At 47.3% G+C, this 27,456-nt stretch overlaps 2 protein-coding genes across 2 annotated transcripts; one reads left to right on the top strand and one right to left on the bottom strand.

Annotated features, from left to right (window-relative positions):
* Positions 1-2,393: 2,393 nt before the first annotated feature.
* On the top strand, positions 2,394-18,499 carry LOC103019019 (uncharacterized). The gene is made up of 6 exons (XM_057550425.1): positions 2,394-2,596; positions 4,825-4,873; positions 5,865-6,715; positions 11,341-11,598; positions 15,784-15,832; positions 17,300-18,499. The coding sequence occupies exons 1-6, from the start codon at positions 2,591-2,593 to the stop codon at positions 18,184-18,186; spliced, it is 2,100 nt and encodes a 699-aa protein (XP_057406408.1). The 5' UTR covers positions 2,394-2,590; the 3' UTR covers positions 18,187-18,499.
* A 2,700-nt stretch (positions 18,500-21,199) lies between these two features.
* Positions 21,200-27,433, bottom strand: LOC103015884 (GTPase IMAP family member 5-like). The gene is made up of 3 exons (XM_007165382.2): positions 27,232-27,433; positions 23,552-23,600; positions 21,200-22,593 (listed from the first exon to the last, which is right to left on the bottom strand). Exons 2-3 carry the CDS (start codon positions 23,592-23,594, stop codon positions 21,713-21,715), a joined length of 924 nt encoding a protein of 307 aa, XP_007165444.1. The 5' UTR covers positions 23,595-23,600; positions 27,232-27,433; the 3' UTR covers positions 21,200-21,712.
* Positions 27,434-27,456: the final 23 nt, after the last annotated feature.

Below are 27,456 nucleotides of genomic sequence, written 5' to 3'. Positions count from 1 at the left end.
TTGGAGTATGAAACACACAACATTTTAACTTCCGATTTAGCTTATAAACTTCCATCTCCTTTTATGTTATGCTATCAAACTAGGAAGCTTGCCCTGGTGCTTGTCCTATGAAACTGAATCCTGGATAACACCTACCTCACTGGTACTTCTAACAAGTAAACCTTGGTGGCCACAAACTCTCTCTCTCCCACAAAAAAAGAAAGTAGGATCTACATGACACTAAAATAGTCCTTCTAAATGCTGGTGCATAGTGGGGCCAATGTCTTTCAGATAATCAATATGTGATTGAAGATGTATTTCCCTATAATCTCCTCTCCTGAGCTGATATTTGAATAGTGCTTATTCCTTTGTAGCCCTGGGGATGCTGATAGTTGAACTCTTGCCATATCTAGAAAAGACAAGGAGACATCGGGGATGAAGAATGATCCCAGAAGGTTTGAACTTCTTATTATTCTGTTCTGAAGGTCTGTTCAGGAAGGATGTTTTCCTTCTGTGTCATTTTTACTGGATTTATAAGGATAGAGAAGAAAATGATATACATGCAAGTCTGAAAGGAGAAGAAGGAAGTGTGGAAATAGGGAGGAGAGGAAGCAGGAGCCCTGGATGGTTCTGAGACCCAGGAGTCTCAGGGCCTTGGCCTTGGATAGGTTTCCACAACCGATGGCAAATTGGTGAATAACAGGGGACCAAGCCCAGAGACAATGGCAAATAACCAAAAGCTAAGCAGAATGCAGAGGAAAATGGAGACAGACGTTACTTTGGGGTAGGAAGGCGATCCCAGAAAGCACTAGTAGGGCTGTGGGAATGTGAGACAGGGAAGGGAAAGGAGCCGTCCCACGTTGTGTTGTTGAGCATGTTACCACTGTAGACAATGGTGAGGGGGTTCCCACCACAGACAACTGGGTCTCCGTCCTGCCAGGGACCACAGCAGTTGGTCCAGAATATACCTCAGAGTTATCCCACTTGGTGGGCAGTGCACAATTTAATAAGCAAGGAAGCTGGGGTATTTAACCCCTAACTTCTCACTGTCACAGATTGAGGTCTGCTCCTGGGGACCTTAGCTCTCTGATGACTTCAGGCTGCTCTGTGCACTAGCCAAGCATCCTCTCATAACCAGGTAAATCCTCAGGCAGAGAGTCACAACTGGTTGAAGGAAGACACCACATGCGTGCATGAGAACACTGAATGGCGAGGAGATGTCAAAGAGGCACTGAAAGCATCTTCATGAAAGGTACATGTTGGGTGTCAAAGACTTAGTCAAGACTGGTCTATGTGGCCTGGACTAGGGTGCAGCCAGTGAGGAGACATATGCACCTCAGTCCTAAGGAAGTACTCACTCCCAGGGCCCTTCACCTGTAGGGTTGGCACTTGAGAGACCTTGGCAGTGAGTGCCTCCTTCAACTTTGTGCCCTGGACGCCAAACTTGCCTCACACTAGTCCTGGCCCTGCTGATCTAGTGGGAGAATGAGAGACTCCTGGCTTCAACGATGTTGAATGGAAACAATGGGAGCGTCAGTCACTCGAGAGATTCTGTACCTGAAATAAAGAATGGAAAAGAGTGGAAGTTGGGTCTCTTTCCTACCTGAAAAAATGGGCTGGAAAGAAAGAGATGAAAAAGCAGGCCCCAGTCAGTAGAATAGGGCTCAGGACAGCCCTCCTTCCCACACACAGGGACAGTCAACTCCAGAAAGTTTGAGTTAGGTTGGTGACCTGACCAGTCCTAGGGCCAGTCCTTTTGTATCCTGTTCACCACACCATTGGCTTTTTTGCTGACCTCACTCTCACGGCCCTCTTGAGAGAAGACAGAATAACTAGAATTGCTGATACCACCACAGATGACCAGACTAAGCCTCCTCATAAGGCTAATTTAGGAATTGTGTAAAGGTATCCATCCTCAACATACCGGCTAGCTTCAAGTCCTTCAGTACCTGAGACTTCCTTTCTCAGATAAAACTCTGCTTCTGGATTTTTCTGACAGACTGGACCCCAGAGGAGCACTGGCCACATGGGTGTCCAGTCAATGGACAGCTGTTGAGAAAAGCTACCATGTTCTTTGTTCTGGGCCAGGAGGCTCTCTGGACTTATTTGATATGGGGGAAAAAATGCCTACAGGGTAAAAAGTCATTGAAGATTAGGTCACTAAACAGTTCTAGAAGGAGAGTCAGGCCTCGGGGTCCTACAACACCCTTCCCTTCCTCAGGTGTGACAAGATATTTGGTATCGAGGGGCCCTGCTGGAGATACACACCACTTGAGTCACAACAGGAGGGAGGTTTTGTAAGGGAAATGCTTTAAGCCCACAATGAATGTTCCTGTCTCTTTAAGTCGTCACCACCACCTAACCCTCCCTCTGCGCTTTCCAGAGCTCTGAGTCTCAAAGGCCTGAGACTTCCTCTGCGCACACTGGGAGAAAACAGCCTGCCGCACTCACAACCGAAGGGAAAGCAGAGATCAGGGCTTTCTCAGATCAACTGTCAGAGTCTGTCACCAGGAAGGGCGAGCCCCGGCAGGGGACAGGAGCTGCGACCAAGCAGAAGGAACATGGCTCTGAGAGCATTTACTGCCTGAGCACCTGGGTTCCAGCAGGTACCATGCGGGTAAGTAAGAGCCGGAGTCATTAAGATGGGGCGTCCAGATCTGTAAAGATGTCACAGGTTTCCAGGAGAGGAAGTTCAAAAGAAGGTTTATGAGCCTCTTCTCCAGGCTGGAGGACACACATTCCTGTCTCCTTCCACACTCCCTCCATACAGTAAGAGAAGTGTGTGCTGGAACCATATCTAGGAATAAAATACATTTTACAAGGCATTCAACATTGCCCAAACGGCATTTTCAGCACAGGCAGAAGATATTTCTGTGGCCCTCAAAGCAGTCTAACTTCAGAGCAAGTTACAATGTGGTGATTCAGGATACCATCAGAATTCACCCCCCCAGATTCTCCCTCTCCCCTCTGTCCACAGGAGGGGACCCTCAAGGAATTTAAGAGGTCCAGAACTAGGTCTTCAACCCCTCTCCCTGCATGACCCCTTACATGTCTTCTCCCTAATTCAGGTCTCTCCCACGCCAGCTGCAGGGACACTTCAATTTCATCATCTGTACAGTGAAGGGGTCTGAATAAATAGCTCATTTCCAAACTCTGATTTGTGGACTGATTACATCAGATACATCAGGTTCATAAATCGGAATTTCTGAGCATGGTCCCCCCAGAATGGACATTTTTAAAGAACACTCAAGTAATTCTGAAAAACAGCAAGTCTGAGAGGCACTGAACTACATGAACTTTGAATTTTCAGAGTATTCCGAATACAGGACTCTACATGTTTTACGTAGTTCAATAACTAAGAACCATTTGTCATCCCAGATTTCAGTGGGAGCTCACCTCCTTCTTGAAAATTATTTTAAATGATTTTAACCCCCATTTCAAACTATATGGAAAGTCCAGTCACCTACTCGAGAGTTCTGTGGATTCCCTGTAACTCACTTCCTCATTTCCAGCTCTGACAAGGACATCTTGCTTTAGCTAAATTCTTCTTCTTGGCTCTGAACCTTGTGGCTCTTTCTTCATTTCTGCTCTGGTGTCAATTATGGGAGTTTGTTGATTTCTAGACACAAAATAACGAATCACATTATGTGATTTACCCCTGGGGTAAACTTTACAGAAAGCTTTGGGCGGGGTGTAACCGGGGGCAGCGGCAGGAGAGTTACTGCAGAAACACCGACAGCTTTGGTCTGAGTTCTAGGCAAACCTGCCATCTGAGTCCTTTGGCCAGAGACAGGTTATTCAGCCAACCTCTCCCTTTGCTTTTGCTTCGTTGTTGGTGCCAGTAGGGGGTGAACACAGTTACCTGTAGGAACCAGGTGGGCGACATGAAGAGGTAGAATTTGAAATGGACGTTGAAGCACAGGACAGGACTCGGGCAGAAATGTGTGGTGGGATGAATGGTCCTAGGAATGAACGCATGAGGTGGGTTGGAAAAGGCCCTGAAATCTGCTGTTTGTGGAGGGGCTGACTGGGGAGGGGATTAGGTGGAAATGAGGCTGGAGTAGACGGAGGAGAGACTGTGCTCTTGTGTTCAGGCGCTCGTGTGATCAGGCAAACTTGACCACAGAATGTTTAATTGTATTAAATACTGTTTGAGTGGGTAAGATCACTTTACCTTGAGAAGCCTCAGGTTTGAGGCAAGAACATAAAGAGCTGGGGGGAAGCATCCCCATCTCACCATAAGTAGACATATTAGGACGAGCCAAGTCATGTGGTTCTCTGAGAACAGGAGCTCTCCAGACCAGTTTGGGAAATAACGTCTGTTTTCCGATTTCCAAAACCAAAATTCCAATTTTCTTCTTGTTTGTTTTCCAGGCCAACAACCCTAAGGTAGGTCCTAAGTCAGTGAGCAAACTTTCTTGTTCTCAGGGTTTTCCAAAGCCCCCCACCCCACTCCCAGCTGCTGAATCTCCAGGGAAAACTTATTTTCTACAACCTACGTCACTGACATAGAATTACCTGGGAAAATGAACATCAGAAGCTTACTCATTGACATAGAATAAGTGTTGTCATCTCCCCTCCGCTCTGTGCATTTCGAGGCCCTGAAAAGACCGCACAAGCTCACCAAGTGTTCTCACAGTATTGTCCCAACCACAGACCAAGCTCTTCCACTGTCTTCCCTAAATTCTGATGCTCAGAGAGGGCAGGAACTATGACATTTTAACTGTGGTGTCACCAGCATTTTGGACTTTGCCTGACACATAGTAGGTAGTTTTACCTATGAATGAACGAATGAATGAGTGAACGAATGAAAGACTAAATAAATTGTGTTGGGGACCCTTTCAGGGAATCATGAGAGGACAGAAGACAGCAAGAGATGAAGAAAACGCCTATGGTAAGAACATGCCTCACAACGCGTGTTTGCCCCCAGGTATGAGCTCCGGGTAGTAAGGGGGACGGGCTATCTCAACACTGAACAGAGAGAAGCCCCAGAGGTTTCTCGATGCTGGGATGAAACAGCAAAGAGCCCTGGGACTGGCATTTGACCTAGATCTCTGCCCCTGACCTGCTGTGAGATATTGAGTTCTTTGACTAACCTGCACCTCTGTCCCCAAGGTAAAATGAATAAACCTCCTCTGATCTCCACAGAAGGGGATGTAGAGGGAATCCAACTGTACACTAGAGGGAACATGATTCACCAGGTAGAAGGTGTTAGGGAGCAAGGATGGAGGGTTAACCAGGTATCTTATTAGGCAGCAGGTTTAAGAGAGAGGAGAGGAAGAGGAGGGCAAGAGGGAGGGAAGAAGAGATGGTCTCATCTTATCCTCCCAGCAGCCCTATGAGGACAGCACTACATTATTGATCCCATTTGTGCAGAAGAGGTTTAGCACTTAGGTTAAGCAGCTTCCCAGGGTTACACAGCTGGCAGGGGTTGGGCTGTGATTCAAACCCAGGGTGTGGGACACCGGGCAGCCCTCATGGCCAGGCCCACGGCCCCTCCTGCCTTTCTTCAGTGGCAGCGTATCTGGGAATGTATGGCAGAGGCCACTGAAGCTGTCAAATAGGGAGCAGCTCTGCGCAGTGTGGATGACAGGTCATGTCACACGAAGTAACGGCCTGTATTATACAGGGGTGTCCTCTACAGAAACGTTCACCAGGTGCTGGAGCACCTACAGGTGCATGTGTGACGTCAAAGAGGGAAGAAATAGACGGGTAGAGATCCCCCGGAGCTCACACATCTCCGACCAGGGCACTCAGTAAAGGGTTGGTCCGAAAAGCAAAAGTCGAAGCACTCTGTTCTCCTTTGTCCAAAGGCGTCCAGGGGAGCCAGGCACCAGGATAGGTGCTTTCAGGTTCGGGAGCTTACACGTCATTGGTGCTCACAGGTGCAGAAGCCGACGAGCCTGCCCTGCAGGAGCCCAGGCTGCGGCTCCTCCTGGCTGGGAGGTCAGGGACTGGGAAGAGCGCCACGGGAAACAGCATCCTGGGCCAGAAGCGCTTCCTCTCCAGGCTCGGGGCGACGTCGGTGACCCGGACCTGCGCCGCGGGCAGCTGCAGGTGGGCCAAGTGGGTGGTGGAAATCATTGACACCCCGGACCTTTTCAGCTCCGAAGTCTCCCAGACAGACCCGGGCTGCGAGGAGAGAGGCCGCTGCTACCTGCTCTCGGCGCCGGGGCCCCACGCCCTGCTCCTGGTGACCCAGCTGGGCCGCTTCACGGCCCAGGACCAGCAGGCCTGGAGGGGGGTGAAGGCGCTGTTCGGGGACGGCATCGTGACGCGCACCATCGTGGTCTTCACCCGCGAGGAGGACCTGGCCGGGGGCTCGCTGCAGCATTACGTGCGCGACACCGGGAACCGCGCGCTCAGGGAGCTGGTGGCCGAGTGCGGGGACCGATTCTGCGCCTTCGACAACCGAGCCGCCGGCGGGAAGCGGGAGGCGCAGGTGATGGCGCTGATGGGGCTGGTGCAGGAGCTGGTGAGGGACCACGGCGGTGCCGCCTACACCAACGACGTGTACAGCCTGGCGCAGGCCCTGGGCGGCGCGGACCCCGCGGAGAGGCTGCGCAGGGTGGCGGAGCGAGTGGCCGTCTGCGCGCAGAGGCGGCGAGAGCGCTGGCCGCTGGCCTGGCTGTGGCGGTGGCCCAAGGCGCCGGGGACCTGGTGTAAGCTGGGCGTGTGCACCCTGCTGGGCGCCCTGGTCCTGCTCTTCGTGCTCTACAGGCACCGGCCAGAGGCCGTGACAGGGTGATATTCAGTCTTGCAGGTAACCTGGCAAGAAAGGAACTGAACACTTGGGTCTGAAGGGGGATTTCAAAGGAATCAGAGTTTTCAAGAGTTTCATGTTTCCTCCAGTAAACAGTTTTAAAATAAAGTTGTACAATTTTAAAACATCCTTAAAACGTGTTAGTTAGCTTGATGTTTTGGTCCTCTCTTGAAAAATAATGGAATGACTGGTGATTTTTAGTAGAAAATGGATTCATAGCAAAGGGAAAACAGCTATTTTTATTTTGAGCTTGTGTTTGTTTGTTTGTTTGTTTAGACACTGCCTTCCTCCCTTTGGACTGCTATTAAAAAACAACAACAACAAACACCGACTGGGTGGCTTAGAGACAACAGACATTGATTCCTCACACTTCTGGAGGCTGGAAGTCCAAAATCATGGTCCGGTTTGGGGGAGAGCCCTCTCTGAGATTGCAGACTGCCAACTTCTGGCTGTGTCCTCACCTTGATGGAAGGGGCACTTTGGCAAGGGCACTAATCCCAATCATGAGGAATCTACCCTCATGACCTAATAACCTCCCCATGACCCCATTTCCTAATACCATCCTCTCCAGATTAGGTTTTCAACACATAAATGCTGGGGAGGGGGGCACAAACATTCAGAGCATAGCCTGCACTCTCTCTTCCTGATATTTTCTAGTTCTTATGGGTAGATATCTCCCTTCACTGATCCTTGTAAATTTTTATTATCATCAACGAAAGAGATGTCAGAGTCATACATATTAATGTTTACTTCTGATACATCAGTTTATTTACCAGTACAATAGCTTAGTACCAAGAAGTTAAATGTAACTACACTGAAAATAACACAGTTTCCAACTTTCTAGCATGTATTATGGTTCATGTTTGTCCAAAATGAAGTAAGATTTGGGGAAAATAACATGCAATGTCTTCAATATAGTTATCTATCTGGATTTTTAAATAATAATAATAATAATAAAGCGCCTGTCTCAAAATGGAGAAGAGAGGGGTGGCAGGGTCATCGGCAGAGAGCCACAGAGCACCAGAGGTTAGGTTTGGCTGTACCGTGGGGATTTTACAGGGGATGGGTCAACCCACAGAAGTCCGTGAATGCCATCCTTACCTTGTGTAAGCAAACGCTAGGATCTGTTTATTTCTATATTTCTGAATGTGACAGAACACTTTAAAGGAAGTCTTTCTATCAGCCACGTGCTAGTCAGGAGGTGTGGATGCAGGAGGAGGCAGATATCCCAATACTACCAGGGCTCAGGGGTGCTAAGGGCCGGGAGGTTGTGCGCAGGCATCCTAGGGCCATCCCAGCTCCACGTGGAGAAGGGGCCTATGCGCATGCACTTCGATGCCACCTCGGGTTGAGGGCCTGCAGAGACTCAGGATGGCTATGGCTTAGAGTGGCCTGCAGTTGGGTGGGGGGGTACCTGAGGGCCATAGTAGTGGGTCAGGGAGTTGGGCTCTGTGAAGCCTGGCTGGAAAAAAGTCCATTATCAATTCCTGTCTTCAGCGTCGTGCTGGGCCCATGCAGGAACTCTCAGTCATGGAGGGACTCTTTCCACACCCTGAGGGCCCCAGGAAGGGGCCGACGTAGGGGGTACTGCCTGTGTCCGCAGCTTGCCCATCCAGGGCCACGTGCCTATGATCATGCGTTGTAAGCCAAAGACTTCGCTTACCATGGGGTTGATTGTAACCTGCTTGTTCTTTCATTTTTCGTTTTCTCACATAAGGGTGTCCACATATGCCCTCCAATTTCTGTCATTGCTTATTATTTCTGTCTTGTTTGTAAATGGAAATGTGATTTTTAAAATAAATATGAGTGTTAGGATTGTAAAATTCTCATGCAGACTGTAGCATATAGAAATGTGTAGGATCAGAGGAAGGCTTGACATCCGTGGGTAAAACACCCTGCTTGGGGCATCACCAGGACCATTGTGGGGGACAGTGCAAAGAGCAGGAGATGTGCAGAGGGCTTGTGTGACAAAGCCGGTCCCCTGTGAACTTGCTCCAGGACCTTGGGCACAAGGGGATTCAGCTTTTCTTGAGATGTATATATTAATATTAATCCTTATAGCTTTCATGTATGATGAAATAACATGAGTGAAAGCACTTTGTAGGTTAAATTCCATAAGAATATAGTACAGAAACAAAAAGTCTAAGAAGAATCTTTTCATAATAATAATCCTCATAAATACATAAATTTCACACTCATAAATACTCTGCATTTATTATTCATCATAATAACTACTCCACATTATTCTATGTATAGAGTTGGGAGCTAGTGGTAATATAAGGTCGGCATGATTAGTCATCAAATATATTTACAAAGTTGTATTTGTTCTCTAAAATATTGCTAGTTTCTAATCCTTAGATTTAGAACTATGCAAAATGACTCGTAAGTAAATGGAAGACACAATTTTTAGTTTTTTAAATGTAATTTAGGGACTTCCCTGGCGGTCCAGTGGTTAAGACTCCACGCTTCCACTGCAGAGGGCACGGGTTCCATCCCTGGTCGGGAACGAAGATCCTGCATGATGCGCAGGCAGCCAAAAAAATTTTAAATGTATACAATTTAATGTTACACATGTAATACAAGATAGATCATAAAACAAAATAATACAAGACTGATCATAAAATAGAAAACAGAAGCTGTAGAGAGAACACTATAATATAATAACAATTTATTGCCTTAATATTTTATGACGAAAAATACCTCATGAGGTATGAGGGGTAATTATCATTAACAGCCTTTTATTTGAAGAGGAAAGTAATGTACTGAGAGTCAAGTGATTTTCTAAGGGCAAAACGAGGCAAATCAGAACTGGAACTTATTTTTCCTTGCTGTAATATAGGAAGGGTTTCCTGAACCAGACACAGGGTCAAAATACTATAGCTTCTCAAAAACTGTCTATTAGAGTGAATATATATATATATATATATATATCGACTACTTACATGTCCTCTCATTTTCTTTCTTTTTTTCTCACCTTTTATCTCTTCAAAAATAAAAATTCGTTGATCGTGTGCTGATGAAGTTTCTTTCATATTTCCATGCCCTGCTGCCTGGATCAGCTGTCATTTTATCTAAAGAGGTTCATATTTGACTTACTTCTGAGAGTTGTTTTTGGCCATGATGAGTTTTTCTTTTTCTTTTTTTTTTAAATTTATTTATTTATATTTTTGGCTGCATTGGGTCTTCGTTGCTGTGCGCGGGCTTTCTCTAGTTGCGGTGAGAGGGGGCTACTCTTTGTTGCAGTGCGTGGGCTTCTCATTGCAGTGGCTTCTCTTGTTGCAGAGCATGGGCTCTAGGCACGTGGTCTTCAGTAGTTGTGGCATGTGAGCTCTAGAGCGCAGGCTCAGTAGTTGTGGCACACAGGCTTAGTTGCTCCATGGCATGTGGGATCTTCCTGACCCAGGGCTCGAACCCATCTCCCCTGCATTGGCAGGCAGATTCTTAACCACTGCGCCACCAGGGAAGCCCCCATGATGAGTTTTTCAAGCAGAAGATTTCAAACAATGCATACCCTCTTACATAGTCTTGTACAATATTCAGTATTGTACAATATTCAATTCTTGTACAATATTCAATATTCATCATCTGGCTGGGCAGATGCCACTACTCCTTCCAGAGAATACCCTATGGATTGAATTCCCTAGAAGAGGAATTCCTATAACCCCTTGGGGAAGCCAGAGCTAGACTATGACCCAAGACTCTTTTTTTCTGCCCTGGGAGCCTTCATCTGATAGTGGCAATGTTTGCCTTTTCTGATACAACTGCATTTGCACTTGTTTATTCCAGCAATAAAATATTTTGAGAGTTTTTCTAAATTTGTCTTTTACCTCTTTTTTTTTTTAAAGTAGTTGTCTTCCAAAATGATGTAGTGTTTTGTTTTAATTATTATTTGGGGTCTTAATTATTTTTATACCTTACATTCAATCTCATTCTTGGCCCAATTCTTGTTTATTTTATATTTCCTTTCACTCTTTATACCACTAATTTTAGGCACTCCTGTTTACTTTGGAAATAGTGTTAAATCGTGTATATCCCCTGATTTACTACATCTGAAAACACCTAAGATCTATTCTTCCACATGCTAGTGAAATAGCTCATGGATACGCTGAAGAGAACTGCTTACCACTCCTCAAATATCACACACACACCCCCAAGAAGAGACACCCAACCCCAACAAACAAAAGACAAGGGTAGTCACTCTCTGACTCCCAGCCCTGGGGAGTTTCTGGAAAGGAGGAAAGCTCCATTCTAACCTGTTCCACATCTGGGCTCCAGCTTTTCACGAAGGTAGAGAAGTCCTCTTTCCTGAAAAGCCAGTGATTCTTTCTTGCGCCAAAGAAAATAACTAATTTTCTCAGTAGGTCTCTTTGTAGGTGCTTTCACAGGGAGACTCAGATCAGCGGGGTCTGCGTTAGAGTGAGAGGTACTGGGACTCAACAAGAGAGACGAAACGTTGATCTTCCGGGAATGGTGGCCGGAGAGCACCGCACGCCCGCGGAGGCAACAGGGGCCTTTAGCAACGGGGGAACAGGGGGGATTGGGGCCCGTGTTCTTCTCTTTCACGCTCCGAACATCACTTCTTTCCACACGTCTTAAAGAGGAAGCGGCAGGGGGCGGGGCGCTCGCGGGCTCCGACAGGAAGCATCCCATTAGGGGGGCAGCACGCTCCGAGCTCGCTGCTCTCCGGTTTCCGCGGCAGCAGGTTCGCCCCATCCGGAGGGGGTGTCCCCAGCTGCGGGGACAGGGGGCGCACTCCGTTAGCCCCATTTTCCTTCTTGCCCTGCAGCCGTGCCCTGGAACCTTCGGCCGCGCGCTCGCGCCGACCCGCCGGCACCCAGGCCGCAGCGCCGCGCCTGGTAAGGGGAACCCGGCGGGGGTCCCAGCGTCCTGGGTGGAGACCCGGGGGGCGGGGGGGGGGGTCCTGGAGCCCGCGGTTGAGTCAGGGCTACTGATTTCTCGTGGGATCTGACACCGGTTACCAGACTTCTGGGCTCTCCCATCAGTGAAACGGGGCGCCGATGGTGAGCGTTATGGGCAACCGCGGATTCCTAGTGGGAGGGAAGCGGCTTCGGGAACCGCTCACCCCGCGTTCACGGCCCATCGCTTTCCACAGCGCGGAGGTCTTTTCCGGCTAGTTGCCTACTTCTTAGCTCTCTGACTTTCATAAGCTTCACGGGGTTTCATAAAGCTTCACTAAGACTCTCAACCCATTTGACAGATGAGAAAACTGAAACTCACCAGGTGCCCCAACTAGGAGGGGCGTACGTCTCAGTTTTAGCTCTTAACTTCCCCCGTACCAGCCCCCCCCCCCCGCCCCATCCCTGACAAGCACCATGCCCCCGAGAGGCCTGGGTACCGGGAATCTATTCCTACGGCTCCACAGGACAAGTACGGGATCATTATGTTCCCACCCTCATTGAGCCACGTGCTCCAAACGAAACCTCTCAGTGAAATTGTTCTATTGATCTTCTGAAAACCAGCCCATTCTCCCCCAAATACCCCACACTTTTCCTACGACACGATGTCAAACTCGACCCTATGGCAGACAGATTCCAGTGTGTACAGGAACCATCCCTTTGTCTGCTAAACCTCCTGTGAGAGCCGCGTTATGAAATCACAATGCTAAACTCTGAAACAAGTGATACCAGGAAACAGAGGGGGCAGATGGGCGAAGGAGAATATGAATAAGGCAGACAGAAAATATTTTTATCTTTCCTAAAACAGCGTGAGAGAGCCTGCTTTCCAATGGTTTGATAAAGTAAGGTACCGTCAAGATAAAATCAGGTTCGTATAATGTAAAAATCAGGAGGTACATTAGGCTCATTTGCTCCAGCCTCCTACCTAAGCTAGATCCTCCTGCTGTTCCTGCCAGATACTCTTATAATCTCTGCTCGCATACTGCCCTCGACTCTCTCATGATTCCTGATCCCGCCTGGGGGAAGATTAGAAGGGTTTTCCTTGTGGAGAAGAAATCTGCCTCGACTCCTGATTCTCCCACTTCTGTCTACTGTGTGATTGATTGACACGTGTCTCATTCCTTCCGGTTTAGGATGTTTCCCAATCTTTTCCTAGGATTGATTCTGTCCTTTTAATATTCTAGGACTCATTTTAGCATCTCCATCAATATCCTTTCTGACTAGCCTCTGCACACTTTGTTATTTGTTAATATCTGTCCAAAACAATCTACTCCTCGGTGGGACGTGTCTCCCCCGGCAGCCTGACCCACTCGGAAGACGGTTCAGGAGGACCGTGCGCGCCTTTGCTAATGTAACCTGAACTTTGATTGGCTTTTATGACAGCCACAGAGCTCCGTTTGGGTCACACTGATCATCAAGTCATGGGAAAACACCAGGTTGCTTTAAACTGAAATACTTCCATTCCGAGCAACTTCTGCCCCCTGCGATTTTATCTTTGAATAATCTTTTTTTTTTTTTTTTTGAAAACGTGCACTCAAGATTTTGCAATACAAAGTAAAGGAGCTGTTACAGTGGAGGATTACTGGACTGAATGTCAATATTATGACATAGTATGAGTGTGTTTCATGTTTGGTAATTGCAATCATTGTTGCTTTTGTTGTGGTCATCCATGTACAATGCTTGGTGTCAGTCTACTTATCTCTTGTAAAAATAAAATACAGTGTGTGTGTGTGGAAAAAAAAAAAAAGATTTTGCAATACAGTTCTCTTTGTTAGTTTTAGGGTAAGCTTCCAGCCTGTCTGCCTCAGTTTATGTCCTGACCATGGATGGCAGCATGGTATGTGGTGTTCCAAGAGGTTCACTGACTTTATAATCTCTTTTCCACCCTGATAAATCTAGGAGAATACATAGGCAAAATGAGCCATTTTTTGGTCTTAGCTCCATGGCAGTTGTGTGATCGTGGGCAGGTCAGTTGAGGCTCAGTTTCCTAATATTTTAATAGAAATATTAATACCTATCTTGATCATATCATAGGGAATTTAGGAGAACAATTAAAAGAATGGACATGAAAGAAACTTGAAAATTACAAATGGCTGCACAGAGGATTATCACCATGGTGAAGTTCATCATCAACATTGTCACCACTGTCGTCATCGTCTTTACCACATCGATATATTCATTCCAATATATAGAAACTGTCATCTGAAGTAGAAAAGATGTCAGAGAATTTGAGCAGTTTTAGCAAAAGTTGGAGTATTATTTACCAGAGGCAAGGACCAGAGCATGTTGGAGAATGTGGTGAGGAAAATGCTCTTCTCTGGGCTTAAGGAAAGGAAAGTGGTGCAGAAGGAAAAGGAAAGGAAGGAAGGAAGTTGCCTTAATATTCTGATAATGTGACAAGGGATGGTTTCCCTAGTGACGGCCATTTCTATTCTTCCCTACTGAGTGAATAGAAAAATGTGAAAAAGGTAGAAATAACAGAATCAACCTGAATAGCAAATAAACTATGAAAACCGTTTTGAATTCAATGTTAATCAATAAAATGCACCTTTAAACCAATTAAGACTTCCTAATATATGCCCATCAGGGTGACCAAAAATTAAAAATCTAATATCACCAAGCGTAAGTGAAGATTTGGGGGTTTCTCACCCATGGCTGCTGCCAGTATGACTCAGCACCAGCTTCTTGGAGTCATATTTGGCAGTATCTTGTCAGGTGGAAACTATATATCCCAGAGAAATCGTCCATGTGCACAAGGGGACGTGTGGGGGGATTCTCCTGCAGCATTGTTTGTAGTGGCAAGCACGTATTTTGGCACACCAAATGTTTGTTAATAGAGAGTTGGATAAAGTGCTACGTAAATAATGTCACTGACGTAAAAGATTAAAATACCAGAAAGTACTATATATTACCTGTACATACATGTGTATCTCAGAATATTGGTTGCCTCTGAAGGGAAGAGGGAGAATTAGACTGGTTGGGGGGAGTCAAAAAATAAATAAATGGAACTATATGTGTTATGTTTTAACTTTTTCAATCAAACCGAACAGCAGCAGTAAAAATGCCAAAATACTTAAATCTGTTCATTGCAAATAGTGGGCATTTGTTTCATTACTCTGTGTATTTCTCCCCTTAAAATGTTTGTTTCATAACTGCATAATCTTTAAAACTGAATAAATAAAATACAGTCTCAGAGATCATCTTAATTATAGTGGCATATTGCATGCTTGCCTTTTCTAATGCATGCTTACCTTTTCTACCACCAAGAAGAATGACACGATATTATGCCTCATCTGAATGAAACTTTTATCCCGATAGTTTTGCCAGTTTCTGGTTATATCTACCGGAATTTTTTTTCAGTGGGTATTGGGAGACCCACAAGGAAGGACACTTGGTTTAAAACTGAGCAGGAAATGAACTTATCTTGAACTTGTCCTGAATGTGGACTCTGTCCCTCAGTCACGGCGCCAGCTTCTCCCCACCAGCTGCTCAGAGGGGAGGGAGGATGGTGGCCGTGCTCCGCCCTCTTTCCCTTCGTCCTCTCATGTCCATCCTCAAAGGAGCCGTGGATCCCCCAATTCCACACTCCCATTGGAAGGTACATTGTACTTTGCTCTTTGCCACTGGGATATCCATCTGATACAAAGAGTTTCTGGGACTGGAAATGGCCAGTACTTCAAACAAACCGATGTCATTTACAGCAAGGCAATTTTTATTCTCTAGTCTAGCAAGTTTGCTTACTTTGATTCCAATAATAATAATAATAATAATAATAATAAAACAATAAAAAGTCCTGCTTCTCATTCCATAGAAGAAGACTTTCTTTATTTCATGTCTTTTCAAGTAGAGGGGAAATAATCAACTGATTTGTTTTCAAACATTTCTTGCTTTCCTATAGGATGAGGAAAAAGCAAGGGTTCATTGTGTTAACATAACCTAGCATCACCTGGGTTGCCTAAGTTTATAAATGGATATTGGAAAGTAAAATATAAGTTAGAAAATTAACAATGGAAATGGCTCATCTAAGGATAATTATTCTTGGCTGTCTGAATTGGAGGTGTTCTCAGGCCTTACCAAGTCCCATATGGACACTTGCTTTTTATTCCTTTCCTTTTTTTATTCCAGAAGAGAATGGAAGGGCTTCAGAGGAGCAGATATGGGACTATGGCTGAAGGTAAGAAACCCTCCAAATTCTCAAGAGCTCTAGGCATCAGGGAAGAGTCACTGTTTTCTCTCCTCCTCTCCCTCACCTCTAACACAGTGACAGAAAAGAAACCCAGTTATTTTCAACTGCAGAAGAAAAAGGCAGCTATCATGTTCTTTATCTTCCCTACCATCATCACACCCACACACACCCGAGTGTGAAGCTCTCCCCTGTGCCGTGATGTATGGGAAATGAGGAAATGAAACTTCAAGTCAGAAGTCAGGGGACTTGGAAACGAATTGTGAAAATGATATCCTTCCCTGCCTGCACTCAACTGAAAAGAGGAAAATTTCCCCATAGAGATTTAGTAATCGTGTTTGCTAAAAAAAGAGGAAAAGAAGAACCAACACAGAATAAAAGGAATAACAATAACAGATTCTAGGAGCCTAAAATGAACTTAATTTATTTGAGCTCATAAGAACTCTAGAAATCCTTGGATTCTCACTCTCTTCATCCCTTGAAGATTTTAGCTCTTGATGCAGTGTCACCCTCGACAACACCACTTTTGTTCTAATTTCCTGTAATTCTATCAGCCAAATTGACGATCTTTCCAACACATGTATTTCTTATACATGATGGTCTTATCATCTCTTCTTCAGCCACCGATCCAGGGTCATCTGTCAGACTCCGTCCTTGACTTTAACTACAAGCCTTCTGTAGGCTCACGTTCAAACATCCAACTCCCCACCCAAAAAGAGGAAACCCAGGGACATTCAGCTGGTCCTCACTGGGAGGTCACTGGAGCTCTGATATCTGAGACTTCCTTTTCCCCCAAGGTTCAGATGAATGTGATTAGCAGTCTGTGTGCCTGGGAATTGGTGGGTGGAGAAGAGGTGATAATAGTTTCTCATTTATGACTTCTCATCCTCTGCCTCTTTCTAATCTCACATTTATTTAGCATGAAACTGGCCTAAGCACCATCCCTGGAAAAGCACAGGGACCACTTTTCTTTCTGAAAAGCTGTGTTTTCCCTGGTCCTGATGAAGTCCTCGGAGCATCCGTCATAGTGTAGCAGTTCTTACTCTTGGCTATGGGTCCAAGTTTGGGCTCCCAGTGTGGGCTTCCTGCCATTCAAGAGTTTCCTAAAGTTGTATGCAAACATTTGTATGTATTTAAATATAACTATTTGGCAGGGAGAGAGGTCCATAGCTTTCATGAGATACCATGAAAGGTCCGTGACCTAAAAATCTTAAGAATCACTAACTTTACCAACAAGGACCTACTGTATAGCACAGGGAACTCTGCTCAATATTCTGAAATGACCTAAACAAGAAAAGAGTTTGAAAAAGAATAGATACATGTATATGTACAACGTAATCGTTTTGCTGAACACCTGAAGCTAACACATTGTTAATCAACTAAACTCCAAGATAAAATAAAAATTTTTTTAAATCACTGACTTAGTAAAACACGGAAAACTCTTTTTTTTTTTATTAGGTGGAACAGAACACACGTGGTCTGCAGCCTCGTCCTCACTGCGGATCATCCTGGCGGGCAAAACAGGCTGCGGGAAAAGCGCCACCGGGAACAGCATCCTCGGCCAGCCAGTGTTTGAGTCCAGGCTGGGGGCCCAGTCGGTGACCAGGAAGTGTCAGGGGGCCACGGGCACGTGGAACGGGAGGAGCATCCTGGTGGTGGACACGCCCCCCATCTTTGAGGCGAGGGCCCAGGACCAGGAGGTGTACGAGAACATCGGGGACTGCTACCTGCTCTCGGCCCCGGGGCCTCACGTGCTGCTGCTGGTGACCCAGCTGGGGCGCTTCACAGAGCAGGACATGGTGGCTGTGACCAGGGTGAAGGAGGTCTTCGGGGCAAGAGCCCTGAGACACATGGTCATCCTGTTCACCCACAAGGAGGACTTAGCGGACGGATCCTTGCATGACTACGTAGCCAACACAGACAACCTGAGGCTGAGGGGCCTGGTCCGGGAGTGCGGGCAGAGGTACTGCGCCTTCAACAACCGGGCGTCCGGCGACGAGCGGGGGGAGCAGCTGGCCGGGCTGATGGCCGTGGTCGAGGGGCTGGAGAGGGAGCACCAGGGCGCCTACCTCAGCAACGACCTCTTCTTTGATGCACAGCGGCTCCAGCAGGGCGGGGGCGACCCCCACGGGGAAGGTCACGTGCGCTACCTGGCCAAGGTGCGGTCGCATGTTGCAAAGCAAAAGCAAGACCTGCAAGAGGCCCAGAGAAACTATGTCTTCAAGGCGCTCCTCCGAGTCAAAAACTGGATCATTTCTCACATCGGAATATTTGCTGTTCTTGTTATATGCTTTTTGATTTTTCTTGCCATTTTAATTAGCTTGTGTAGTACTCACGAATGCTGAGCATTTTCAGATGATACCTGCCATCAGCTTCCATTTTCTCAGAGTCAGTATCTTTGTCTATGTTGATAAGGAACTTTATTTGCTTTTCATGTAATTTCACTTTCCATTTCCCTTCCTTGCATCAGACATACCATCCGTTTTCTTCAGCTGCATTTTAGGTAAATAAAATCCAAAGGAGAAAAAAATCCCCTTTTTGTCTTGTTAAAAATGGTGAAAGCAAATAATAAACGAACTGGATACAGTCATGAAATATTAGGGAGCTTGCAGGAAGGAAAGTGAGTGGACCGTCATGCTGTGTGAGCATCTCACCTCTGTGACCTACTTTTTACAGTCTTGCTGTTGAGGAGAGAAACATGTTATATTAAAAGTTGATAGTGGAATTCCTTATTTTATTCACAAACGTACTCTGACTTCCTTGTTGATTGTGAAAAAAAAAAAGAGGCACCCCCCCCAAGAGAAAAAGATGAGGACATTTCGGTGGGGGTGGGGGACAGGGGTGGTCTCTGGGGTGTGAAGAGGCTGAGGAAGAAAGGAAGAGGGGCCTGGGGGTGGGGGGGAAGAAGAGGAAGGGGGTCTGTGCAGAGTCAGTGCCTGGGAAATTAAGGAACTGGAATTTCTTAGAGCGGGGCTTGGCAAGGGCCAGACTGTAAGGGTAGTATTTTAGGCTTAGCGACTATCTGGTCTCCATTGCAGCCACTCAGCTGTCCCCTTGCAGCGCAAAAGCCGCAGTGGACAAGATGGAAGTGACAGGCGAGGCTGCATTCCCATATAACTTCATGAAATTTGAATTTCATGTACTTTTCATATGTGAAACATTTTCTTCTTTTGATTTCTTCACCCTTCAAAAAATGTAAAAGCCCTTTTTTAGCTCACAGGTTATGCAAAACGGGCGGCAGGCTGGATTAGGTCTGCAGCCTGCCGTTAGCCGACCCCCGTCTTAGGAAGTTTTCCATCATGGGTTGAGCTGCGATGTAGTGGAACATCTTGAACCCCAAAGTCAGCACAATCGTGTGTGATATCTGTAGAAATCTGGGGAAAGGGTGGCGTTGCCCATTTCAATGGTAGCAAAGAGAAGAGGGCAGACAATGGGGTGAAGTCTGAGCGGAAGTCACGAAGTCAGTGGAAACAGGAAACCCGATGAGGAGGGCCCTGTGCGGCCCCTCCGAACTTCTCCTTTGGGATAGCTGCCACCCCCAACCCCCGCTTCGTACCCTGTAGGGGAGACCCGCAGTCGTCCCAGGCAGCCTGTGACTGGGTGGGCAAGTGATGAATGCTAGAGTGAATCTCAGGAACTCACTGGGATGCCCAAGCGTCATTCTCCAAACCTCCGCTGGTACTAAGGTGCGTGTTGGTCTCTACAGCGCTACCCCATAACTGATTCCAATCTTGTGCAAGGAGTGCTATGTCTGAGCTCCTCAAACTCTTGAAACCCCAAGGAACTCGCGTTCTCAGACCAAGGACCCCCTCCTCAATGCAGTGTTCCCAAACGGTCCGACCTAACCTGGTCTCTCCCTTCCTTGACATCATTCAGCCCCGCTCCACCAACACTTGCGTGAGCACTGAGTGTCGGGCTCTATGCTCAGCGCGGTAGGCGGAGGAAGGCATATAAAAATGGGTATGAGAGAAATGTGTCAGCCAGAAGGAGGGTGCGGGCTCGGAGCGGGGGCGGGGGCGGGGTTGGGGGGTGGGCAGAGGCAACCTAGCCAGGGTGGGGCTGGGCTTCTAGGAATGTGCCGGCCCCTCCCTCCCGGGACTCACTTCAGGAGGAGGGAGCCCACGCTCAAGGAGGGGAATGCGAATCCTGGTAGGAGGGATAAAGGGAGGGACCTGGTTGGGCGGGGCCCTGGGCGGCACCCCCAGGGTTCAAGGGCTACCTCCCCGAGGCTTTTAAGCAAGTTAGGAGTTTTAGGAAGATCATGCTGCAGCAATGTGGCCATTGGACTAAATAAGTGTATGCCTGAGAACAGAGGATAACATTCAGAAGAAAAGAATTCCGTCTTGGTCATCAGAGTCTGCGCCATAACACGAGGCGTGGGGAAGGAGAGGAGAGAACGCGGAGGGGCGACACCGACGGGGTGGAACTGACACAGTGTGGGCACTAGCAGCAAGGTCGGGAGGGACCCAGGTTTCCGTCTTGCCGCCCTGTGACAGTGGCTCCCTGCACTGTCCCGGACCCTCAGAGGGAGAGTGGGCTACGCAGAGGAAAGCAGACTTTGGATCTGGATGTGCCTTCCTTGAAGCCCTCTGGGCTGGGCAGTCTCATCCTCCCTCCAGGGAGGGCATCCCTACCAGGCAGAAACTCGGCCCAAGAAAGTATTAGGGAGCAGGGCTGCAGGAGGATGGTCTCCCTCCAGGTGTGTAGATGGTCCATTCCCAGGCCTCGCCGCACCAAGAAGTCATCTCTTTCCCCAGGAGCAGCAATGCCCAGTAATCCAGACGACATTCCACCTTTGTTGATTGCCAAGAGGAATAAAGCCGGAGGGTTAACCCAAGGATATTTTACAGCAGAGAAGGAGAAAGGGTTTTGCTCAACTTTTACTCACACACATGAATGTTTGCCAAAGTAATTCCCTGGAAAGTGTTCAGATATGAGCTCTGTTTCTCCCTCAAAGGATAAAGGAAGCATGGAAAAGACCCACCTAGGGATCGTCCCATTTACTCTGCCCCCTCCTTTTGTCATTTCCAAAATAATACAACTCTAGGGATTTTTCACTTTCTTCAGGATTCAGTGAATGTCTACTCTAAGCAGGAAATTTAGCTGTAGAGGGAGGTCCTTCCTGATACTAGGAACAAGAAAAGAGAAATTCGTTTATTTAGTCTCGATTCACTTACAGGAAGCATGAAAACAGGGAAGTTCTGATAGATTTAAGGATTTTTTTTTTAAAGGATATGGAGAACTCTTCATTAGTTCAAATGTTTTCAAATGCAGGTAAAGGAGACCCCAAACTCCAATAGCTTAAGCAATAAGGGAATTTATTGGCTGACATACTGGAAATCCAGAGGTAGTGCAAGCTTCAGGGCTGGTTGAGTCGGTGGCTCGGGTTGATTCCATCATTCTGCTTGGCTTCAACCTCAGGTCGGTAGCCACGTGGCTGCTGTCATTCCAAGCATTACACTCAGATCCAACAATGCTCAGAGGAGGAAGAGCCTGACTCTCTATGGGGGTCTCTCCTGGGCAAGGAGAAACCTTCTGGCCCCACCTCTGCAGACTTTTTCTCACTTCCCATTGGCCTGAATTGGGTCTCAGGCCTATGCCTGAGCTGCTCACTACAAAGAAAATGAGATTGTATATAGACCAGCCAGGCATCCCTCGAACTGAGCCATTGTCATCTTCTTCTGAGGCACATAGCTTCACCGAAGGGGTGGTGGAGGCATGAACCAAGCCAGAAATCTACAAGGAAGATGGGAGCTGCAGAGATGACAAACAATGACCTCTGCAGACCAAGAGAATTTATTTCTGAAATGAACAATGAATCCTTGAGGTGATACTTTAGAAAAGGCTCTGACAAACAGATGAGACAGAGAATTAAAGATGATACCAGATGATCAGCAGAATAAGAAGAAAAAGTAAGCTGCACCAAACAAGACAAACACAAAGCTCATCATGCACAACGATCCAGTTTTTGACTCGGAGGAGCACCTTGAAGGCACAGTTTCTCTGGGCTTCTTGCAGGTCTTGCTTTTGCTTTGCAACATGCGACCGCACCTTGGCCAGGTAGCGCACGTGACCTTCCCCATGGGGGTCGCCCCCGCCCTGCTGGAGCCGCTGTGCATCAAAGAAGAGGTCGTTGCTGAGGTAGGCGCCCTGGTGCTCCCTCTCCAGCCCCTCGACCACGGCCATCAGCCCGGCCAGCTGCTCCCCCCGCTCGTCGCCGGACGCCCGGTTGTTGAAGGCGCAGTACCTCTGCCCGCACTCCCGGACCAGGCCCCTCAGCCTCAGGTTGTCTGTGTTGGCTACGTAGTCATGCAAGGATCCGTCCGCTAAGTCCTCCTTGTGGGTGAACAGGATGACCGTGTGTCTCAGGGCTCTCGCCCCAAAGACCTCCTTCACCCTGGTCACGGCCACCACGTCCTGCTCTGTGAAGCGCCCCAGCTGGGTCACCAGCAGCAGCACGTGAGGCCCCGGGGCCGAGAGCAGGTAGCAGTCCCCGATGTTCTCGTACACCTCCTGGTCCTGGGCCCTCGCCTCAAAGATGGGGGGCGTGTCCACCACCAGGATGCTCCTCCCGTTCCACGTGCCCGTGGCCCCCTGGCACTTCCTGGTCACCGACTGGGCCCCCAGCCTGGACTCAAACACTGGCTGGCCGAGGATGCTGTTCCCGGTGGCGCTTTTCCCGCCGCCTGTTTTGCCCGCCACGATGATCCTCAACCAAAATGATCCTGGATTTAAGCTCTCTTCTCCTCCACCTGTCAGAGCACACAAAAAGTTAATGTGCCCTTGCCATGGACTGAATGTGTCCCCCCCAAAATCATATGCTGAAACCCTAATCGTCAATGTGATGGTATCTGGAAGTTGGGTCTTCGGGAAGTGATGACGTCTAGATGAGGGCGTGAGGATGGAACTCCATGATGGAATTAGCGTCCTTCTAAGAAAAGAAAGAGACTAGAACTCTCTCTCCACCAGATGAGGACACAGCAACCAGGAAGTGGGTTCTCCCCAGACACCAGATCTACCACACCTTGATCTTGGGCCTCCCAGCCTCCAGATCAGTGAGAAATAAATATTTGTTGATTACCACCCAGTCTGTGGTGTTTGTTTTAGCAGCCTGAACTGACAAGAAGAGTAATGAATGCCTTTTTAAGAGGAAGAGAACAAAAGATAAAAAGGAAAAGACCTAGAAGAAATAGCATCCCTGGATCAATTAGGCTATCACACTCTCTTTTCCCACCACAGGGCTGGGCTCAGAGTAAATATTCTTACTAGAGAATAAAGGGAAGTCACGCAGAGCTGGTGGAATAAATCATCCCAGCTGGCCAAAGTCTTTAGGATCCCTCCTTTTGGGATGCTGAATTTTTCCACCCTTTCCAGAACATTCTCCCTATTCAGTTCCCACCCTGAAGGCTTTCTGATGCTCAGAGCTCCCTATGACCACTAAATTAATTGTTAGTCACATACTTTCAACTCCTCCCATCCCTGCCTGGCCTCTGTTTTACAAGATGGCAGGGTTTTATCTGAAAAAACTTACCCTCACTAAGGAGAGCATGACAGCAAATAGCCTAATAAGTTCTATTTCTTGGGGGATATGCATTTTCTTTGTGTTGAGGTGACTCTAGTCTTGTACCTTTCACTACAGGTGGGAAGTTTGCTGACCCAATGCTGAGTTCATGGTCCCCAGGTGTTGTGCAGGGCTCCACCAGATCTTACCTTTGATGCAGGTGTCTTCTCCACCCTTCTGAAGCCCCTCCATTTTGTTCTAGATGGAAAACAGGCAGAGATTGTTCATACTGGAGTATACTGGAGTATACTGTTGCATACTGGATGCAACATCTGACACAAAACACCACATTTTATAGATGAGGAGATTGAAGGGAGAAAAAAACAACTACTGAAGGTCACACATAATTTAATGGATGAGCCGAGACTAAAACCCAGGGCTGCTGACCCTCAGCCATTCTTGGCACTAGACTGAGCTTCCTCACAAAGAGTATATAGACAGTCACAACACAAGAGCACCGCACGTGGTTTCCCACCACCTGTATTTAGCTACTAACAGGATGCACTGAAAAACTGCTGTCCACCCAGAAGACCAAATAAGGAAGTTGGTCATTTCCTGGCTTCCTGGCTCTCTGTCTTCAGGGTCTCAGTCCTGGCACCCAAACTCAAGATTGCCTGGCAAAGTTTTGCCTTGGGTAAACTCACAAAAGACGTTCTTCCCTAAGTTTCCATGGTGATGGTGGTAGAGAGGGTCACGAATCATCCCAGTTTGCCCAGGACTGAGAAGATCCCCTGATCAAAGGAACTTCAGTGTTGAAACTGGGAGAGTCCCAGGCAAACCAGGACGAGTTGGTCACGCCAGGAGTAGGAGATTGTCATGACCCCAGGTGGGCAGTGGGGTGGAGCGTACAACCGGTAAACAGAGGGAAGGCCTGATTTGTTAGGCTCAGACCAGCTGTTATGTTACCAAAGATCTATGCTTCCATATTCTCAGCTCAAATAGTCTTCGACCAGTAGCTACCTCAGGGGCATCTCTCTCCAGTCCACTCCCCTTCTTTCATTGTCCCCCATATGCCTTTTTCTTGATCTTTGTCTTTCTTCCTACTTCCTACTTCCTGTGCTCAGTGAGTGGGGCCACTCAGGCCCCACCGAAGGATGACTACTCAAGCTTCACTATTGGGAAAGAACTTCACGACCCTTCCCAAAACTGCATCAGGACCTCGCTGTGTGCAAAGTTTCAGAGTATTTTCTAAGGCTCAAGGAGTTAATGCTAAAGAATGAATCTCTAATTTTGGAATTTCAGCACCTAGGACAGGTGGACCGAAAAAAAATACTTTTTGGAATAAGTAGATTTCCTCCACGCTCCTTGGGATCACACCATATAGGATGTTATCTAGCCTCTCCACCTCTGAAACTGGCCACAGTGATTACCTTTGAAGGAAAAATAATTTAATAAATAAATAACTTGGGAATTATTTTAATTTGAATGTCAGAATTCAGCTTCTATCAGACCGTTTCCCGGTAATACCTTGTAATTTGTTCTAATGGTATTTTCAAGCCAAAAGAGAATTCTGCCTCAAGACTTCAATATCAGCTCCTGCCTGAGTTTCCAGGCTGCCAGTCTGCCCTACAAGTTTTGGACCTACCAGCCCCCATAATTGCATGAGCCAATCCTTCAAATAAATTTCTTCATACATACATCCTATTGGTTCTGTTTTTCTGGAGAAAACTGATACATCGATCCAGCTAATTCTCTCCTTTGAAATTTGGAGAAGGAGCAAACCTGCAAATAATTCTCATCTTTGGCTGGATCTTTTCAAGCACGAAGTCTATAGGGAGGATTTTTTTTTTAAAGATGTGATTGCATAGCGGGTGGCAAATGGGGACACCGGTGATTTTTAGATATCAGCTTATTTTCTGTGCTGATGATCTTGAAACCAAGGCGCTCTTATACTTTTCTCATGTACTGCCCTTGGATCATCTTGAATGGTGGTCTCCAGAGAGGACCAGCAAGGAGGGGCTCCCAAGCATCTGAGGACACCAGGCTGGTACCAGGTAAGTGTCTAGATGAATGTTAAGGGACAGAGAAGGTGATGCTGAAAGAGCTGCAGAAAGGGGAGCTGGAGTGGGGCTGGAGCTGATATGCCTGGACTCAGAGAAATCAGGTAACACTGTCCACGTCTTTTATATACGAGGAATACAACAACGATGCGAAGCCACCTGCACCCAGGGCTGTGGGTTGAAGGGATATCCGAGAGAGATGGCAACCCCTTCACGGTGTCTCCCGGCCGATTGGGAGTGCAGGCAGGACCAGAATGTGCTGCCTGCGCTGTGTGCTGGGAAGGATATTCCCCTCTGGCTGCCCCTCAGACCCTCGGGAACGGGTCAAGCAGCGCTACTCACGTGATGTGTATGGCCAAGCGACTGGTAGCCAGCCATCTTGGAACAAGAATGAGAGGCTTAAATTGCTGCTCTCTCTGAGTCTAGTCTGAGCAGAAAGGGAAGTGAAAAAAGGGGCTCCTTCTCAAGAACCATCTTTCTCAATTATTTTTTGAGGATTTTTTTTCCCTCTCTAGTCCAAACAGCCACACCTCTGGCCAGAAGGCTGCCACCGGCTCCCAGCTGCACACCCTCCCCCGCTCTGTCCCCTGCAGATCCCTGTGCCCTTGTCGCCACATTAGTCCCCTCCCGACATCACCATCATCGTGCTTCCTCCTGGCCATCAACCTAGCTCCCTTATTGTAGAGCCATCATCCTTCCATTCATTCATTTAAAATGTTACTAAATACCTGGCCTTGCTAGACACTTCTCTCCCTACACTCGGAGGACGGTTGGACCAGTTTAGAGAACAGCTCCTTCCAAAGACAGGGAAAGAAGGTGATTCCTTCTACCACCCTTGGGAAGCCCCACTTCCTGCAACATCTCCACTGGGCAGGGCTGAAAGGAGCATGTGGGGACAGGAAAGGTAGAGGCACCCTTGGCAAAATTGTGAAATGGGCTGAAACTGGCCTGAAATGGGCCAAAACCCAGGCAGATTATCTTACTCTCATTTGCCAAAAGTATTCAGGATCTCCTCCCTACTGGCCCCATGAGAGAGGGTTGGAGAAGGTGACACGCTGATTAGGAATCATAAACAAGATGCCATGGTGAGACTCTGTCACTGTCAAAGGGTGCCAGGCAGGGTAATCCTCCAGGAATAATGCCCTCATAACTCCATTCTGGTCAATGAGCAGGTTAAATCATTTTTCAAAACAATAAATTGTATTTCTTTCTCAGAAATAAAGCACATGTTTTACCCAAGCAGATCACCTTGAGTCCTGTTCCTGAAATCTTTTTCCCTCTTGAAAACAGAAACTTGCCTTCAAGTTGAGTGGTGTATGCAACAGAAACAAGCAACAGACATCAAGTCAGATTAAAATCGCAAGGCGAGTTTTCAGCCCATTCTTCAAAGGGTATCCTATGACTTCTGGGAGCAGGTTGCAGGGAGGAGGGTCAGACCATCCTCCCTCACCCAGCAACGTGCAGAGAACTCTATAGGTGCACCCAGATGTGGGTGCAGCAGCCACTAGGTGCATATGTGAATACGCTTTTGCACAAATGTGAGAAATAAGCAAGCTAGTATCACCAAAGGGCTACTCTCTGAGCTCATTCTGTTCAAAATTTTAGGTTCTGAAAAATATAGTACTAGTAATATTTTCTGTTTGCAGTTATTTGGGGCTTTAGGGTATGTACTTCCTGACCCTAATAATTTAGGAATAATGAAACTGAGGCTTAGAAAGATCAAGTGTGCAGATTGACACAGATTACTACTGGGAGAACTGCAGTGAGAGGGAGAAGGAGAGAGAGGGAAGGGGAAAGAGAGAGGTAGAGAGATGAACAAGCCCTGTTACCTGGTAGGTCCTGGAAAGTTCTGCAAGTTCTCAGACAATCTTGCTGCAATCTTCCCTCCTCTCCCAGGCAGCCTCTCTCATTGGCTTCTAGTCTCTTCACAAGAACATAAGAGCAGTGGCAGATGAAAAACCCTGGCCACCAATTCTATCTGCCAGAGAGAGAGAGGGAGAAAGACCCCGTCCCCCGGGGCAGGAAAAGGACAATGTGTGAGTTTCCTCACCAAG

Source organism: Balaenoptera acutorostrata, chromosome 7, assembly GCF_949987535.1.
Source record: "Balaenoptera acutorostrata chromosome 7, mBalAcu1.1, whole genome shotgun sequence".
NCBI lineage: Eukaryota > Metazoa > Chordata > Mammalia > Artiodactyla > Balaenopteridae > Balaenoptera > Balaenoptera acutorostrata.
The sequence above is the reverse complement of the archived record's forward strand: the minus strand, read 5'-3'. Positions and strand labels throughout refer to the sequence as shown.